This window comes from Cynara cardunculus (assembly GCF_001531365.2).
Source record: "Cynara cardunculus var. scolymus isolate 2C chromosome LG 15, CcrdV1, whole genome shotgun sequence".
Lineage (NCBI taxonomy): Eukaryota > Viridiplantae > Streptophyta > Magnoliopsida > Asterales > Asteraceae > Cynara > Cynara cardunculus.
This window is the reverse complement of record NC_037542.1, coordinates 8,291,111-8,306,977: the sequence shown is the minus strand read 5'-3', so window position 1 is coordinate 8,306,977 and position 15,867 is coordinate 8,291,111. Positions and strand designations below refer to the sequence as shown.

The 15,867-nt window shown below is 37.4% G+C and overlaps 4 protein-coding genes across 4 annotated transcripts in view; 2 read left to right on the top strand and 2 right to left on the bottom strand.

Moving 5' to 3' along the window:
- The window catches only part of LOC112528486 (probable WRKY transcription factor 36), a 4,486-nt gene extending 683 nt beyond the window's left edge, over window positions 1-3,803 (top strand). Inside the window, exons 2-6 of the mRNA XM_025139515.1 lie at window positions 616-767; window positions 900-965; window positions 2,100-2,609; window positions 2,820-2,933; window positions 3,135-3,803. Coding sequence (XP_024995283.1) covers window positions 616-767; window positions 900-965; window positions 2,100-2,609; window positions 2,820-2,933; window positions 3,135-3,803 — 1,511 coding nt within the window. The remainder of the gene's footprint in view (window positions 1-615; window positions 768-899; window positions 966-2,099; window positions 2,610-2,819; window positions 2,934-3,134) is intronic.
- A 473-nt stretch (window positions 3,804-4,276) lies between these two features.
- On the bottom strand, window positions 4,277-5,056 carry LOC112527144 (V-type proton ATPase subunit D-like). Its single transcript, XM_025137589.1, has one exon. It carries the CDS (start codon window positions 5,054-5,056, stop codon window positions 4,277-4,279), a length of 780 nt encoding a protein of 259 aa, XP_024993357.1.
- A 3,086-nt stretch (window positions 5,057-8,142) lies between these two features.
- LOC112528321 (SNF1-related protein kinase regulatory subunit gamma-1-like) lies at window positions 8,143-12,818 on the top strand. The gene is made up of 6 exons (XM_025139327.1): window positions 8,143-8,196; window positions 8,499-8,716; window positions 9,226-9,668; window positions 10,914-11,180; window positions 11,245-11,417; window positions 12,228-12,818. The coding sequence occupies exons 2-6, from the start codon at window positions 8,533-8,535 to the stop codon at window positions 12,514-12,516; spliced, it is 1,356 nt and encodes a 451-aa protein (XP_024995095.1). The 5' UTR covers window positions 8,143-8,196; window positions 8,499-8,532; the 3' UTR covers window positions 12,517-12,818.
- Window positions 12,819-13,290: 472 nt separating this feature from the next.
- On the bottom strand, window positions 13,291-15,579 carry LOC112528485 (polyvinylalcohol dehydrogenase-like). The gene is made up of 4 exons (XM_025139514.1): window positions 15,502-15,579; window positions 14,973-15,415; window positions 13,974-14,577; window positions 13,291-13,746 (listed from the first exon to the last, which is right to left on the bottom strand). The coding sequence occupies exons 1-4, from the start codon at window positions 15,577-15,579 to the stop codon at window positions 13,291-13,293; spliced, it is 1,581 nt and encodes a 526-aa protein (XP_024995282.1).
- Between the last annotated feature and the right edge of the window lie 288 nt (window positions 15,580-15,867).

Sequence of the window (15,867 nt, the reverse complement as noted above, 5' to 3'; positions counted from 1 at the left end):
ATATGATTAATAATTAATGAATAATATTAATGTATAATGTATAATTAAAATTAATGTTGAATTTATATTAATTAATAATTAATATTTATTTAATCAATGGTAATAAATAATAGTTAATAGTAATGAAGATTATAATTGGCAAAAGTGATAATAAGCTACCAAAACGTTACTCGACGTAGTGTTAAGCTAGCTTATGTGTATCCAAACATGTACCCAGAAAATAAGCTAATTTATTTTTACCAAATAATGCCTTAATGCATTAAATTGTTTTTCAATTACCCTAAATACGTTATAATATAATATAAATGGTTTACTTACTGACACAGACATGATAATTTACTAGGAATAATACGTATCAATTATTAGAAGACTCAAAATAAATAAATAGGAAATTTGGGATTCTTAATGAAAGTTGTAATTAATTAACTTATATACCTTTAACAAACGCATTTAAAAATTAATTAATTCACATGTACAAAGCAACATGCAAAACTAATAATAAATAAAGAACTACGATAGTTTTACAAAGTATTTTTTTGGTCAAACCCAGTTGGTGATTCGATCAAACAGGTTTATAAGTAACACAATTTATACATTTTCCTATTTGCTATAAAGATATCAAAAGCTCTACTTCCATGGAAGCTGCTAGCAGCTTGAACATGGAGAAATCTATGTTCAGTTTTTTTGAGGTTAAAGAAGCAGCAAAGATGAAGAACAACATTCATCTTCATGGTGATCAAACCCTAGTATCAAAAGCCTCCTCCCAGGTGCAATTTTCAGACTTGCATCAAGCTTTAATTATTGTTTTTTGGGTTCAAATCGGTTTACAGATGTGTTATTGACTTTGGGTTGCTATTGTGGTTTCGTTAACCTTAAGATCATGGGTGTATGTTGGGCAGGCAGTGAACGATGGGGATCCTTCTTTGTCTAATGAAGAAGATGATCCAGCTGAAGATTACAAGCAGGTATGTAAATCAAGATTGATTCATTAATGAACGATATATAGCATCTGTAGAAATCTAGCAAGTAGGATATATATATATATATATATATATATATGTTTTTGTATACTTACAAATTAGAAGGTATGTGTTTTGCATGAATATGATTGAGATTTGAGGTTGAAGAGCTAGCTTCCATGGGTCGTTCCAAGGCCGTACCTTAGCATGTTAAATGTGAGATTTTGAACAAGCCCCCGAAATTTTGGGGCCTAAATTTACACGTGTTTAGGGTCCTTTTATCGACTTGTGTAAAACTATGGCCGAAATTATTTAGGTTCAAACCATTAATTGTTTGGTTTTAGGTTCAAATTATTACTGGTTTAGCTTTAGTTTCAAATTGTTAATCATTTTAAGTTTAACCCATTTTTGTTTTTAACATATATTCTCTGATATCACATTTATACATACTCAAAAGTTTTGGATGTAACAGGGTCTCCAAAAAGATTGGAACGTCCCTAGGTCGTTCCATACATAATTAATACAAGTCGTGCATGGAAGCTAATTAGTATCGAGTTCTAGAGTTGTGGAATTGTTGACACTATTGATCGAACTTATATTCAGCAATCTGAGCCGATATTGGCTTTTCAAGAGGTTCATTCAAACGAAAGCCATAAAAATGTTACAAACCGTGAAAACCAGTTTTTCCATGTATATTATCTACTGGATTACTAAGTTCCATCCTCTGATCAATAGTGTCCAAGATCTTATAAAAGACATTGAGCAATCTTGTTTAGTAGATAGATGGGAATCCTAGTTTAGAAAGATGCAGTTTTTGAAGATTTCCAACTAATCTTTGGAAATTGGTAAACTATTGTTTAACAAAAAGATAACTCAATAAGGCAATAACAATATCTAGTCAGGTAGTTAAAGCCTTGACTTTTGAACTAATGGTTATGAATTTGAGACTTACCATTAACAGGGTTTATGTATCGTGTATTTCATCTATTTAAGAACAATATTTACTCGACTTAATGATGTAGAATATTAAAAATTAGGTTTGACTTTCGATCACAGGCATTTCGTTGTAGCCCTTTGGGTTCTGGGTTAACTTTTGTACTTAAAACTAATTGGGTCTTTAATTATATTGGTGTTCTTCAGGATGGTTTGATTTCATCAGCTAAAGCTGATATGGGTCAAGTTAGACAGGAGAACCAGAAGTTGAAACATACATTAACTAGGGTTTTGAAGGATTACAAGTTGTCGCAAATGCACTTTAATGACTTTTTCCAACAAGAAGTTCCTAAAAGTTCCGAATGTCTGGCTCCTGATCATCAGGAAGGTGATGGAACTGAACTCATTTCTCTAAGCCTTGGAACACTTTCTAGTCATAAACCTAAGAGGGATGGTCCAAAGAAAGTGAATTGCTTCAGCAAAAGCAAAGAAGACAGTGATGATGATCAAGAACTCAAATTAGGGTTGGGCTGCGAATTCGACCTAACTCCAACTAGAGTTGTCATCAATGACTTGAAGAAAGATGAAACAACACAGATCATGGAGCCACCAGTTAATAGTTTAAAGACCCAGAGAATCGAGGATAATGATCTCTTAGATCAGATCCCTTTGAAGAAAGCTAGGGTTTCTGTAAAAGTTATATGTGACACGCAAACGGTACTAATTGTTCAAGAAATATACATATATAACTTTTGTGTGTGTAATACAGGCAATGGAAAGTGCATACAGATGGTGTAAGAAATGCATTCTTAGGTTGTATGGTGCTACAATCAAGGATGCATTTCGTGGTATCTTTGTGTATGCAAATGATGCTTGTTAAGATGAGAGCACAATATGATGCTGACTTTTAATGAATTTACACTACAGATGAATGATGGATGTCAATGGAGGAAATATGGACAAAAAATTGCGAAAGGAAATCCATGCCCTCGAGCATATTACCGATGCACAATGTCACCATCTTGCCCAGTCAGAAAACATGTAAATTCTTCTGTCTTACATCAGAAGTTATTGAATTTCAACCTTTTCAATTCAACACAAGAAATTAAGCCCACTTTGTTGACCAAAAGATTATGGAATAGACTTTTTGCCAAAATGTGAAAGAAAGGCTGTATAGAAAAGGCTTCCCTATCAACTCTACATATGTTCTTGTTTCTAACTAATTTCAAACGATTATTTTAGGTGCAAAGATGTGCCGAGGACAGGTCTGTGCTGATAACCACCTATGAAGGAACTCACAACCACCCACTTTCAGTATCAGCAACAGCAATGGCTTCTACCACTTCAGCAGCAGCCTCGATGTTAAAATCCACCTCTTCAACCTCACAACCAGGCCTCACCACCACTGCCGCATCCTCCACAGCCACCACCTTCTCAAGCCCTCATGGCATGACTTACAATTCAAGGGCACCTCAATACCCATTTTATCTACCCAACACCACAATATCCACCTATCAGTCACACCCAACTATCACTCTTGATCTCACATCAAGTCCCCATTTCAATAGATCAACTTCGTCAAACTTCGGAATGGGTGCACCAAGATTTTCTTCTTCCACATGCCTTAACTTCTCTTCCCCATCCTCGTCAACCTCTTCCTCCATTGAGTCCAACTACAAGAATCCTATTGCATTTTCATATCTTGGGAGGCAGACACTTAATGAGGCGGTGAATCCAACATCACTAAATGATAGTTACAAGAATAATTCTAGTTCTGCTTTACAACAGCATTCAGCAGAGACAATTGCAGCTGCAACCAAAGCTTTAACCTCAAACCCATCTTTCCGATCAGCATTGGCAGCGTCAATTACATCCCTTGTCCGAAATGCCGGTGGTGGGGCCAGAATATGATGAGGATTGAACTCTTTCCTTGTAACTTTTAAGTGAACAAAGTTTTGCTTCCACTGTTTTTAGTTTCTCTTGTTCATCATAAATATCCAGAACACACACACATACATATATATATATATATATATATATATATATATGTATGTATGTATGTGTATATATATATATCCATAATAAGTTTATCATAATGTACAAGGAAAAGCATTGGTGTAGATAGGCCTAATCAATGTGAAGTATTACACATATTTTAAAGTTCATGTAATCGACACCAACACAAATTCTGATGATAATTTTTTTCGTAGAAAAACCTATGCTCACAGGTTGTTCATTTAGTAGATAGGAAATATGAAACCTTATTTAATTAAAAGATCACAATTTATTCATCAAAAAAATGAATGAACACTTTCCAAAATGATAAATGAGGAAGATCCCAAGTAGAAAGACATAAGAGAATGATAATACTACTGACCTTTGTATTAGAAAATTATGTCTTCATCTTTCTGTTGACTTCCAGATACCAAACTATTGGATGACGAAAGTGGTGCCCCTTTCTTTGAAGAAACTTCACTAGCAACATCAAACTTCTTAGCAGCTTCTTGCTGCTTTTCAATCTCTCTCTTTTTGTAAGCTTGTATCTTCTTTAGTCTAAAGAAATCCTCCCTTTCCAGCTCATCCAGTTCTCCCTTGATGTAAATCACCGTGTTTTCTAATCTTGGCTTCACAACATTCTCCAAGGCGTTGACCCTACGATTTGTGGTCTTGATTGCTCCATCAAGTGTTAGAAATGATGTCTGGAGAGATGCAAGATCAACAAGAACCTCAATGGCTTTCAAATAGGCAGTACGGCAGCCTTGTACCTGTTGACCTCCTCTGGCCAGTCCAGTCAGGTCATTTTTTGTCATCTCACCTTCTGTGAAATACTCAAACTTGGGTAGCTTAACGCCTGCGACGTTATCTTGGCGTGATCGAACTCTAACAGAGGCACTCTGGACATTTTCTAGGACAACATGCTTGATGTTCTCACCGGCAACATACTTGGCCTCAGTTAGTGCAAAGGAAGAAGATTTCATAACTGTTCCCATTGATTCCTTAGTTGAGACAATCTTCCTGAGAATTTGGCGGAACTGCACAGTCAGAGCATCACTTTTCTTCTTTAAAAGAGCATGGCCTCTAGTGGCACCAGTGAGGCGAGATTTCACTACTGCAAGCATTGTAACAGTTGGAACAACATTCAAACGTTGGCTTTGGCCGGACATCTTGCCAAATAGTTAAACCTGGGAAACCATGAAGTGGTCCAAAATATTCATTCTTCTAAGAAAGATAAGTGAACTCTACATCATGTAGTCATGTCTCTTTTGCCCTAACAACGCACATCAATAATAGTATTCTATGATCACTTTGTTTGAAAGGCAAAGGCAGAGAGAAAAGAGATAAGTATATGAAGAAGACAACTCTTTTAGCATTTTCATATAGAAAACATGGAATATGAACATAATTTTTTTCTGTGGACCCACGTACAACATTAGTCTCCTCTTCTTTCCTCTTTACCATCATCACTGCTACATATTGACATGATGATGATTAGTGAGAGTATGAACAAATTGTAATTAACCATTTGGGAATTGTACTTGATTCCTAGAACTTTCACTAGAACTGACTAAAAATGCAAAGTTTATCTATTCTTTGATTTCTTTCCTCCTCTTTTTGGATAATAATGAGGATGGATTAAGTATTATAATTTCTTACAAGAATCAAAAACTCAATACACAATAACCAATTGGATAATGCACATAAGAGTGATATATAATTGTCTGCAAAATCTAACTATGGGTGACTATTGCTGCATAATAAACCAAAGTAAACCAGTTAAAACCAACGCAATCACATCAGCATGACAACAACAATAAATAGATCGTAAAAGATAAAGGGAAAAACAAACAATATATTACTTTCCAAATAAGAAAGGTAATCTCCTGGTGATCTCCCTAAATTTTCCTTGACGATTATCAATTACATGTATCCTTATGCTTTGCAAAGTTAAGGGATGGACTGCAACGTTTTTGGAATATAGCGAGTATAAAAACAAAAATATCTATAGTACTGCAATCTTTAAATCGCTACACTGTTAAACGCTATTATCCATGCTAAAATGTCATTCATGGAAAATAATCAAATCAATGGTGTAAACCTAAGGATATGCATCGTAATCTTTAGTGTCAATTGAGTTGATTTCAATTTCAAAACCTGCAAAATATTTCGTACGCATAGAATTCTTTTCATCCTTCACATCTAACAATGTAAAACGTATTATGATAGTAACGTTCTGAATGTTAGAAGAACTTCAAAATTCTATGTAGGTATGAATACAAAATGTAGCATGTTTGCATCTCCAAAATCAAAATTGTATGCTTCTGAGACCAAGGTATGAATGAAATAAACTTAAATCACTGCAACTAAACTACTTATTCAATGAAATCTCAATCATTTAAGCAATTGTGATCTCATTAATAATGAAATTCCCATAACATTTATGAATAAATTTAGAGTAAAAAAAATCCCCCAAAAGAACCCTCAAGAAACAGAGCGCAAACCTTAAGATGTGAGAATCTGCAAAATGTATGATGTGTTATTGAAGATTTCGTTCCGAAAGCTCAAAATCAGGGAGAAATCAGTGCTTCAGAACCTTTTGGATCATACAATCATTGTACTTAGCGACTCTATCAAATGTTCTGTGTTCTAGGATCATAGAGAGAGAAGACGAAATGGAACGAGGGGGAGAGAGAGAATTTCAAAGAGAACTTTATGAAATTTTATAGTTTTCCCAAATATTTTGTTTAGAGCACCAAGTTTCAAATCTTACAAAACGACAATCTTTTTAAGAGTTGGATATGAAACCTTTTATCATCTCCCAAGCAACTCTTCGTATAACAACGTATAACGGGCCGTTTACTAAATACTTACTTGGTAAGTGTTTGCCGGATAATTTTTCTTATCGAATGGACATGATAAGGGCCAAAAATCTCACCTGGTAAGAGCAATGATAAAGATGAAGAGTCTTACTCGGTAAGTGAGAGTGACGACTTTTACCCGGTAAGTGCTTACCGGGTAAATTGTTGTATACGATACAATTTTGATGTGTACTATAATCTTACCCGATAAAATAAATTGTAATGTTGACTTTTAACGTAAGTGCTTACCGAATAAATATTTTGGTAAACGACTCCTAAGTATACGATTTAAAATCAAAATCTTTTAAATAAGCTCTAATTACATAAACAGATTCAATTGAATTTTAAAGTTAACAAAGTAAACATTATCAGAAATATATGTTATCAAATATTTTCTAGACATGGGATAGCTTAATCTTCTCTCTGTAGATGACATGATAATGTAACTCCTATAATACTCGGGCAATGGCAATATTAGATGTGGGATTTTCAATTTGAGACATGATGAGTTTGGTTTTCATATTGATTAATGTAAGATGTGATTTGAACTTCGTTAAGTCTAGTTGGCAAATGAACAAAGCTCTCAAAAGGAAAGAGCTTCTCGAGAGCCCCTATCCGACCTTCCACTTGCAGAGAGTCGTGTCGATGTAGCTCTTGTCTGAAACTGGTCTCGTGCTAGATTCAACGCAACGGGCGAGAGTAAAAATATCGTCAATCTTTTCACATGAGAAACTTGTATTTCATACAAGATTTTACTTGTTATTGTTGTTGTTCATACTTTATGCATTCATTATAAACTATAAAGACAATTCATTTATTAGCCATTGTAAGTATAGGAGACTTAACCACAAGGGTGGTGCTTGATTGGTTTGAGCTTGGCTTCAAAAGTCAAAAGTACCTGGAGGTCTCAGGTTCAAATCCAAGGAGAAATACAAATTCTCTTGTGGCCACGGAGGTTCAAATGCGGTGACTCCGGGTTATCTGCAAAGCACGTGATCGTCCTGCGATTCATCGGCTCACTTAGCGGGTTGGATATCCAAGTTAATAAAAAAAAAGTATAGGAGAGAGTTCAAAATCATAATAATTCAATCAGATTTGTTCAAACCTAACACTTAGATTATGAGCAAGATAATTTGTTGAGATTATTTATTTTAAGACATTATTTAGAGCATGCATTCCTTTGAAACTAATGGTACCGTAAACAAACTACAAGGATTGTAATTATAAATATTCATAATCTTAGGGGTGACAAATGAAACATTTCTTTTTACCAATTCTTCCCCACATTTCCATCCCGCCACTTCATACACTATTTACACGTGGCAGATGAATGAAACCACCAACGAACCTACATGACTCCTCGTTTCTTCATCCTCTGTTTCTGATCCTCTTCTTTGTCGCGTGTTTCGATCCTTTTGATCAGATCTTCAAGTAGCAGAGAAGACGAGGTAAGAAGTATTTTCATATTTTGGAATTTAAATCATGAGTAGTTCACGAAATCGATCAATTTATGCGAATTCTGTTGAAATATGGTATCGTACAATCAAACGGAACTTTTTGAGATGATTTGGTTTTGATCGGATCATCTCTCTCGTTATGGTCGAAATTTTAACCATTAACGATGATTCTGACGAAGAATCATGTTTGTTCTCCATTTCTTTTCTGGTGATTAGACGAATAGAGTAGTTGGGGTTGTTTAGGTTTTTTTTTGTGGGATAGTTATGGAGTTGTTTGTTGTCGTTTGCGGCAGATAATACATTGCACATATATAGTAAGAGGGAGGCATGTCAAAAGCAGAGGCAGAAGCAAAATCAAAAACAAAAGCAAAATCAAATGTATCACAATATGATGCGTACTTTGAGATGATTCAAAGCAGGAAGAAATTGTCATCTTCACTGCAGGAGAAACTAACAGCTGCTTTCGCAAGAATCCCAGTTTCATCATTTCCACAAGTTGCTCGAGGCAAAGGTAAATTAATGCTGTTGTTATTAAATAAACCATTAATTATCTATCTGATGTCGGCATGAGGCTATTGAATTTTAGTAATCATATAAAGTGTTTCTCATTCTGTCTTACGTTATTCTATTTGTCTAAAAACACAAATTTGCTTCTGATTTTGAAGTAACCCTTTAATTCGATTTTGATATTGGTATGAATATTTTTCAGTGTGGTAGTACATTGTCATAGTTCAATATTTGATGTAAATAATACTTTTATTCATTATAAATCTTCAAGTTGAACAAATAATTCATATATAATTCTTTAAATTAAACAAAACCTCCCTTGGGCGAAAGAAGTGATATTTGAAACATCAACTTCGCAACAAGTTGAAATGAAGGCATCCATTTAGGCTCACAATCAATAAAGGATGTCACCTGGTTTGAAAACTCAGGCAGTGCACATCAAACCATGCATTACTCTTTCTTATGATGCGTAATAAATTTTTTGTGTTATTACCTGCACCCTTCTTTTTGTAGTGATTGAAGTTCTAGCAGACATGTCTATTGGCGATGCTGTCAAGGTTCTTTCGGAGTCCAATATAGTATCAGCACCAGTGAGAAACCCGGATGCCGGAGACAGTATGGACTGGAAAGAAAGATACCTGGGAATCCTTGATTACTCTACCATTGTTTTGTGGGTGTTGGAAACTGCAGATTTGGCAGCTGCCGCCTTAACTGCCACATCGGCGACTGCCGCAGGATTAGGTGCTGGCACTGCGGGTGCTCTTGGAGCTCTAGCATTAGGTGCCACAGGTCCAGTTGCAGCAGCCGGGCTAACAGCTGCTGCAGTTGGTGCAGCTGTAGCTGGTGGTGTGGCTGCTGAAAAGGGAATGGGAAAAGATGCTCCTACTGCTGCTGATGAATTGGGGGAGGATTTCTACAAAGTTATCCTTCAAGAAGAGCCTTTTAAGTCTACCCAGGTGAGTTTCCCTTCAAAGATAGGTTGCATTGGGATATTGATTAAAACTTAATAGGTACTAGGTGGTAACTAATGTGCATCTCCGGCCATTATTTATTAGTTAAAGAAGGTAATTTACTATATCCACAAAGATTTTGCTACATGACAATGCAACTCCAGCCAGTAATGTGCCGCAGCATACCTCCAGCTCTGATTCTTATTACCATTGTGTCTGTATTTTACCTACAGATCAATTTTAATGCAAAATTCTTCCTTATTTATGGACATATCGAATGTATTGGGGAAAATTAGCTTAAAACACAAGATTTAGTCTTCTTATTTCACTCAAAATTAGACAAGTGTTGATACTTTAACCTAATTTTTGTGACAGTGTCAGACAATCTGCCTGGAAAGATGTGTGCTTAATATGTATGTATTCCTGACATACCAAGATGCAAGATACATGCCTTCCCTACCTTTCCAATTAGATGCTTTAGTTTAATAGTTTGAATGTTTACAAGACCCTTCATTGATGCTCCTTGGGTGCTATTGTGGTGTATTCTGCCTGGAAAGATGATTCATCTATATTTATAAATTGAATTCCCTTAAATTCCCAACTATGAAGTATCAAATGGCAAAGCTATATGCATGCCCTACCTACCTTTCGCTCTTTTGACCGTGAATTTTTTAGCTTCAATCGATTTGATATTCGCAACACCCTTGGTAAATACTACCTGCTTCTTATACTGTAATCTGCCTCAAAAGATCAAATTTGTACAAATTGAATCATTATATGTTCCTAAAGAAGCGAGTTATCGAGTATGCCCGGAAAAGTATTTACTCCACTCCTTTACTGTCTGGTAAAATATTTTGGCCACTCGAGCACTAAAATTATACATTTGGCCATTATACTTTATTCTCGAGCAACTCATCTGTGTTAACTTATGGCAAATAAGAATGAGTTGACGAATTTTCAGCAATTTATTAACGAATTAACTTGATCAGTTTGCTGGAAAGCATGGCCACACAAACTAAGTTTGATGATCAAAAGTGATTAATTGGCATGTCAGGTTTTATGGTAAGAAAAGACAATTCTAGTAGTGGAGTGACCAGAAAATATTTGTGTCCATGGTAGAGGGCCGAAAACATGATCTCCCCTTGTGTGCACTGCCTACTCTTTTATTTGTCATTTTATATATAGAAGAAAGAAGAAAATGTGTAACTAACTTGCCTCTAAATATACATAGCCCATATATGTTTGTTTCAGGTGAAATCCATTGTGAAAAGTTACCGCTGGGCACCTTATATTCCAGTCACAACAGATAGTTCTATGTTGAGCGTCCTATTGCTGCTTTCCAAGTATAGGTTGAGGAATGTGCCTGTCATAGAACCTGGCAAACCACTGATTAAAAACTTCATAACTCAGTCTGCAGTTGTTAAGGGTCTTGAACAATGCAAAGGAAGAGATTGGTTTGATTCCATTACCATGCATCGTATAACCGAATTGGGACTTCCGTTCGTTTCCAAAGATCAGGTACGAATGGTGATTTTAACCCTAGTTTTCTATTAAACATACCCTCATATTTGCACATGCTCAGGTTATTAGCTGTCAAAGCAATGAATTGATTCTTGAAGCATTCAAGAAAATGAAAGAGAACCATATCGGGGGTCTCCCAGTTGTTGAAGGCCCAACAAAGAAGATTGTTGGTAATGTGAGCATAAAAGATATCAGATTTTTGTTACTCAAGCGGAAAATTTTCACCAACTTCAGGTATGATATAGGGATACCATTTTCAAAGTGTCGGTCCAATCCATCGGTATTTTTCTAAGGGTGTATTTGGTACGCATACGAGAATGGACAGGACTAGATGGGCATTTAACAATCTTGTCCCATCTCTCTCATTTTTGTTCCACCGATTTTGGTATTTTTTGTTCCACTCAGTCTCGTCCTGTCCCAATCTACTGTCGTGCTAAACATGCATGGAACAAGTTGTTGTTATGTCATGTATCATCTTGTCCATTGGCGTCCCCATGCAATATGGGGGTCAACCGCCCTTGGTCAAAATCTTAAAAATAGATTTTACTTTAAATTTTATTAATACAAACTTATTGTTCCCACCAACTGCCAAGAAATTTCTCCCAAGTCCTGCCTCCCATCACCAAAAATCCTGGGTCGGCCACTGGTCTGTTCTATGTACCAAACGCACACTAAAAGGGGTGAAACTTTTTGCCGCCACCTTCTCATTGATACACATCAGTACTTCACTGGACATTACATATGCCAATATGCAAGTGCTAGTCAACTGATAAATAGAGGCTAGGACTTGGGCTCATCCCAATATGTCTCCCGTTTGAGTCTTCTTTGGACCACTCGTGATTTTCTTGGTTGTGTCTTCCGGGGCCCATGGGATTGGTCGAGGGAGGTGCAAGTTGGCCTAGACATCCATGGTTGCCAAAAAAGGGAACTTGGACTTGTAAGATATGAAAAGCCCCAACCACTTAAGCAAGCCTAGCTAGGCTTTATTTGGTTACTATATATTCTATCTTCATCCTGGTTAATTAATATAGTGGTTAATTTCAGGCAGCTGACGACAAAAGATTTCATGAACACCATTGCTACAACATCAGAGGACATGAAGAAGGTTGTTTCACCGATAACATGCAAACTTGAGTCGACTCTTGGTGAGGTGATAAGCATTCTCTCTACGAAATCTGTTCATAGGATATATGTTGTGGGTGACGGTAACGATGTGATCGGCATCATTACACTCAGAGATGTGATTTCTTGCTTCATCACTGAACCTCCTAACTACGTTACGGAGTTCCTTGGACCTGCAGCCCAAGAAATGTTAACCAAAGGAGCAGAGTAGAAACTCAGGTTAGATGGCATGTAATTAATACTACTACCCACGTTATTCACCATGAATATTTACTGAACCAAAACCAGGTTTTTCTTCCCATCTTTTCTAGAGAGTTTAGCAGCAAGAACAGAAATAGAAACAAAAACAGAACGCTCATGGATGTCTTTGCATTTCCTGACTTGGACCATCGTTTCTGTAACTTGTGCTATAAGTTCTTAAACTCGAGTATTTTGGTGCATTAAGGATTATACAAACGTGACTAGACGGACTAATGAGGTTTGTGGATGAAAGAATTGTGAAAGGTTTTAGTGTTTACGTGGAGTTTAGTAATTTACCAATCTTGTGTCTTTTCTCTTATTTTTGTTCCATGTATTTTGGTGGGACAGAAAAAGTGCATTTTTATCTCACTCTGACCATGTTATGTCCCCGTCTATTGTCGCGCCAAAATGAAACAAAGTTTTTCTACCATTTTGTCCTGCGTACCATATGCACCTTAGGTTGTCGAGAGGTTAAAGGCAGATGTGTCGATTTGTTAGGCATAGAGAAGTGTTGCGATTCATGTGTACATGAGTGTGGGATGGTATTAGTAAGATGAACCATGAAACAAAGGAAACCGAAGAGAGCCCCCCCTCTTGATCGATTGAAAGAGGAAGAATAAAATATGTTTCGGATAACTTACCCAGTTTAGAGTAACTTGTGTATACCTTGAAAACAGTTATACCGAAATGTATTTTCTTATAAAATAATAATTACCAATTTTAAACGAAAAGGAATATTTCCAATTTAAAAGATATAAAAGGCAAAGAGTGAATTGCCACGAGTCCAAGGATGAAATTTCCCCAAGCCAACGGTATACCCATGCCCTACATATATACAACCATAACTTGCCGATACTCCACCATATATGGTGGCTCCGGTGTTGTACGACCACAACACGCTCCCTGTTCTGGCATCCATCGCATACAGCGGCCCATTCGGGGCCACTGATCCTGCAAACAAAACACCCCGCGTCAATGACACCGGTCCTTCAGCCGCATTGTTGCTTGGGTCAGCCGTGGTCCATAAGATCTGGCCATTGTTTGCATCCAAAGCCACCCATGCACCTGCGCTCGTGGTCTGGTTGGTCGGTGCAAGGGTGAATTGCACCCGTGCACCGTTGGCTATGTTGGTGTAGACCCTTATTCCGTCTGTGGCTGCACCCCATATCCCTCCCCCCTCATTGCTTCCTGGTCCTGCAAGCTTTATCAAAATTGAATACGAAAACATCCATCAGTAGCTTTGAGAATCCCATATCACCTTAGACTTGTTTCGTGACGGATGGTCTGTTGTCTGAGAATCTAGCGGGGATTCACGTATTCTTAAAAAAATATTCATTGCGACGAAAAAAGTTGCAAAATATCAAAATCTGTCACAAATAAGTGGTTTGCAACGAATTGTCTGTCGAGAAAATGAGCTTTTTGTATTACCTTGAACCAAACAATCTCGCCATTCTCACGATCTAGAGCCCAAGCGAAGCCGCTCTTTTGTACAGCCACGACAATATCACGCGTCGTTCCATTTGAATAAATCGTGAGCAACATGGGCGCCTCTCCAAAATCAGCGTCGATGTTAGGTCCAGGTGGACAATCGGGATTATTCGGAACCAAACATGCGAAATAGAAAATATCAAAACCCCCTAGTTGTCGAGACCATATAACTTGTCCTGAATTGATATCAAAAGCAATTATCGAATTAAACCTAATGTCGGGCCCGGTACATTGATCGGGTTGGGTGGGTTTCGAAGTTTGATTGTTCTGCTTCTCTTGACATTCCAACACCTCAGGTGGGGCTGTGTAGAGGTTACCGGTGGCCACATAAACGATTCCCCTTGAAACATCGATGGCCGGGCTGCTTCCCCATATGGCTGCCCCCGAAAAACTGCCGAGCCGACCGCCATTATCCGGAACGGTGTATGTCTGCCACTGAATCGCTCCCGATCGGATGTCTAGCTTCACCAGGCTCCCCCGAAATGTACAACATTTATCAGCAGATAGCGTTTCTTCCAAAGACGACACTCCCACATAAAATCCCCTGCATAATGTTTAGAAAAAGAATTCAACCTAAATTTTTGGTTTATTATCTCAGCTATTTTTTACCAAACATGACTAGTTAAGAGCTACTTAGCTTTTTTACCGACAGCCAACTTTTCAGCAAACAACTAGTTTGATAAAAAGCCTTAGAATCATATTGCGTGCCTAATTGGTTTGAGCTTGACTCCAAAGGTCAAACCTCGAGGTCCAAGGTTCAAATCTAAGAAGAATAAAATCCCCTACGGTGACTCCGGGCCATCTGCAAAGCAGGTGGTCGCCCTGGAATTAGTCGGCTCGCATAGCAGGTTGGATATCCAAGGTTATAAAAAAAAGATCAAGACCGTCGCCAATAATCTCATCGCAACAGGTTTAAAGAACGTTATGCGACAGACAGACCTTGAATAAACGGTTCCGGATGCAGTGATGAGGGCGAGAGGACGGGGGTCGATTGTAGTTGACCAAAGAAGGTTTCCGGAGGCACGAGTGACGGCAATCACAACTGCAGGCCCATAAATTCCGATTAACAAAAGATCACTAGCAACAACCGGAGTGGCTCTGGAGACGGATACGTTCATGTAAGTTCCGGTTCCTGGCAAGCCCGTCAATTGCGTGAGATTCCGTTTCCATATAAGAGCACCATTGAAGGCATTCACCGCATACAAGAACCCGTTCCATGACGGGAAGTACACGACTCCATTCGCGACGGCAGGAGTCGCAGATATGTCATTTCCGGTGAAGAACCGCCATCTTAGCCTGAGTTTGTGCACGGTGGAAGGGTTGATCAGAAACTCGTCGGCGGCATATCTCCGGTTGGCTATATCTCCACCATGATTCACCCACTGAAAATCCAAAAATAAAAAAGATAGAATTAATGTTACTAGCACTATAAAAATAAATTAACACACACGAATTATAAGAGATGTACATCTGTAGCTGCATAATGTACAAGTATGAGAAGTGAGGTTAAGAAGATGAAGGTGGCATAATTTTGTGACAATGGCATGGTTCAAATTTCATGAAAACCCAGCAAGAATGGTACATATATTTATAGCCATTTTGGTGACCATGGTTAACTATTGCTTCAGTTTGTGCACAATTTAATTAATTTATGGGGTCCCGAAGTTAACGGAAACGTCCTGTGTTTGAGTCACGAGATATCAATCATGCAATATATGATTGATCGTTGCATCAAAGTTGATAACTTTAACGAGTTTTTGGCTTTTTGATCATTATTTTTGTATAAAATATGGAACGAGAAGTATTTATAGTATGTAAGAATGAGCAATTTAAA

What these genes read in the sequence shown, in the direction of transcription:
- LOC112528321 (XM_025139327.1), top strand. Translation starts at nt 8,533, where the DNA reads ATGTCAAAAGCAGAGGCAGAAGCAAAATCAAAAACAAAAGCAAAATCA. An exon ending in AGCCTTTTAAGTCTACCCAG is followed by an intron (nt 9,669 to 10,913) that starts GTGAGTTTCCCT and finishes TGTTTGTTTCAG; the next exon opens with GTGAAATCCATTGTGAAAAG. An exon ending in CGTTCGTTTCCAAAGATCAG is followed by an intron (nt 11,181 to 11,244) that starts GTACGAATGGTG and finishes GCACATGCTCAG; the next exon opens with GTTATTAGCTGTCAAAGCAA.
- LOC112527144 (XM_025137589.1), bottom strand. Translation starts at nt 5,056, where the DNA reads ATGTCCGGCCAAAGCCAACGTTTGAATGTTGTTCCAACTGTTACAATG.
- LOC112528485 (XM_025139514.1), bottom strand. Translation starts at nt 15,579, where the DNA reads ATGCCATTGTCACAAAATTATGCCACCTTCATCTTCTTAACCTCACTT. An exon ending in TACATTATGCAGCTACAGAT is followed by an intron (nt 15,416 to 15,501) that starts GTACATCTCTTA and finishes TTGGATTTTCAG; the next exon opens with TGGGTGAATCATGGTGGAGA. An exon ending in TCCGGAACCGTTTATTCAAG is followed by an intron (nt 14,578 to 14,972) that starts GTCTGTCTGTCG and finishes AACATTATGCAG; the next exon opens with GGGATTTTATGTGGGAGTGT.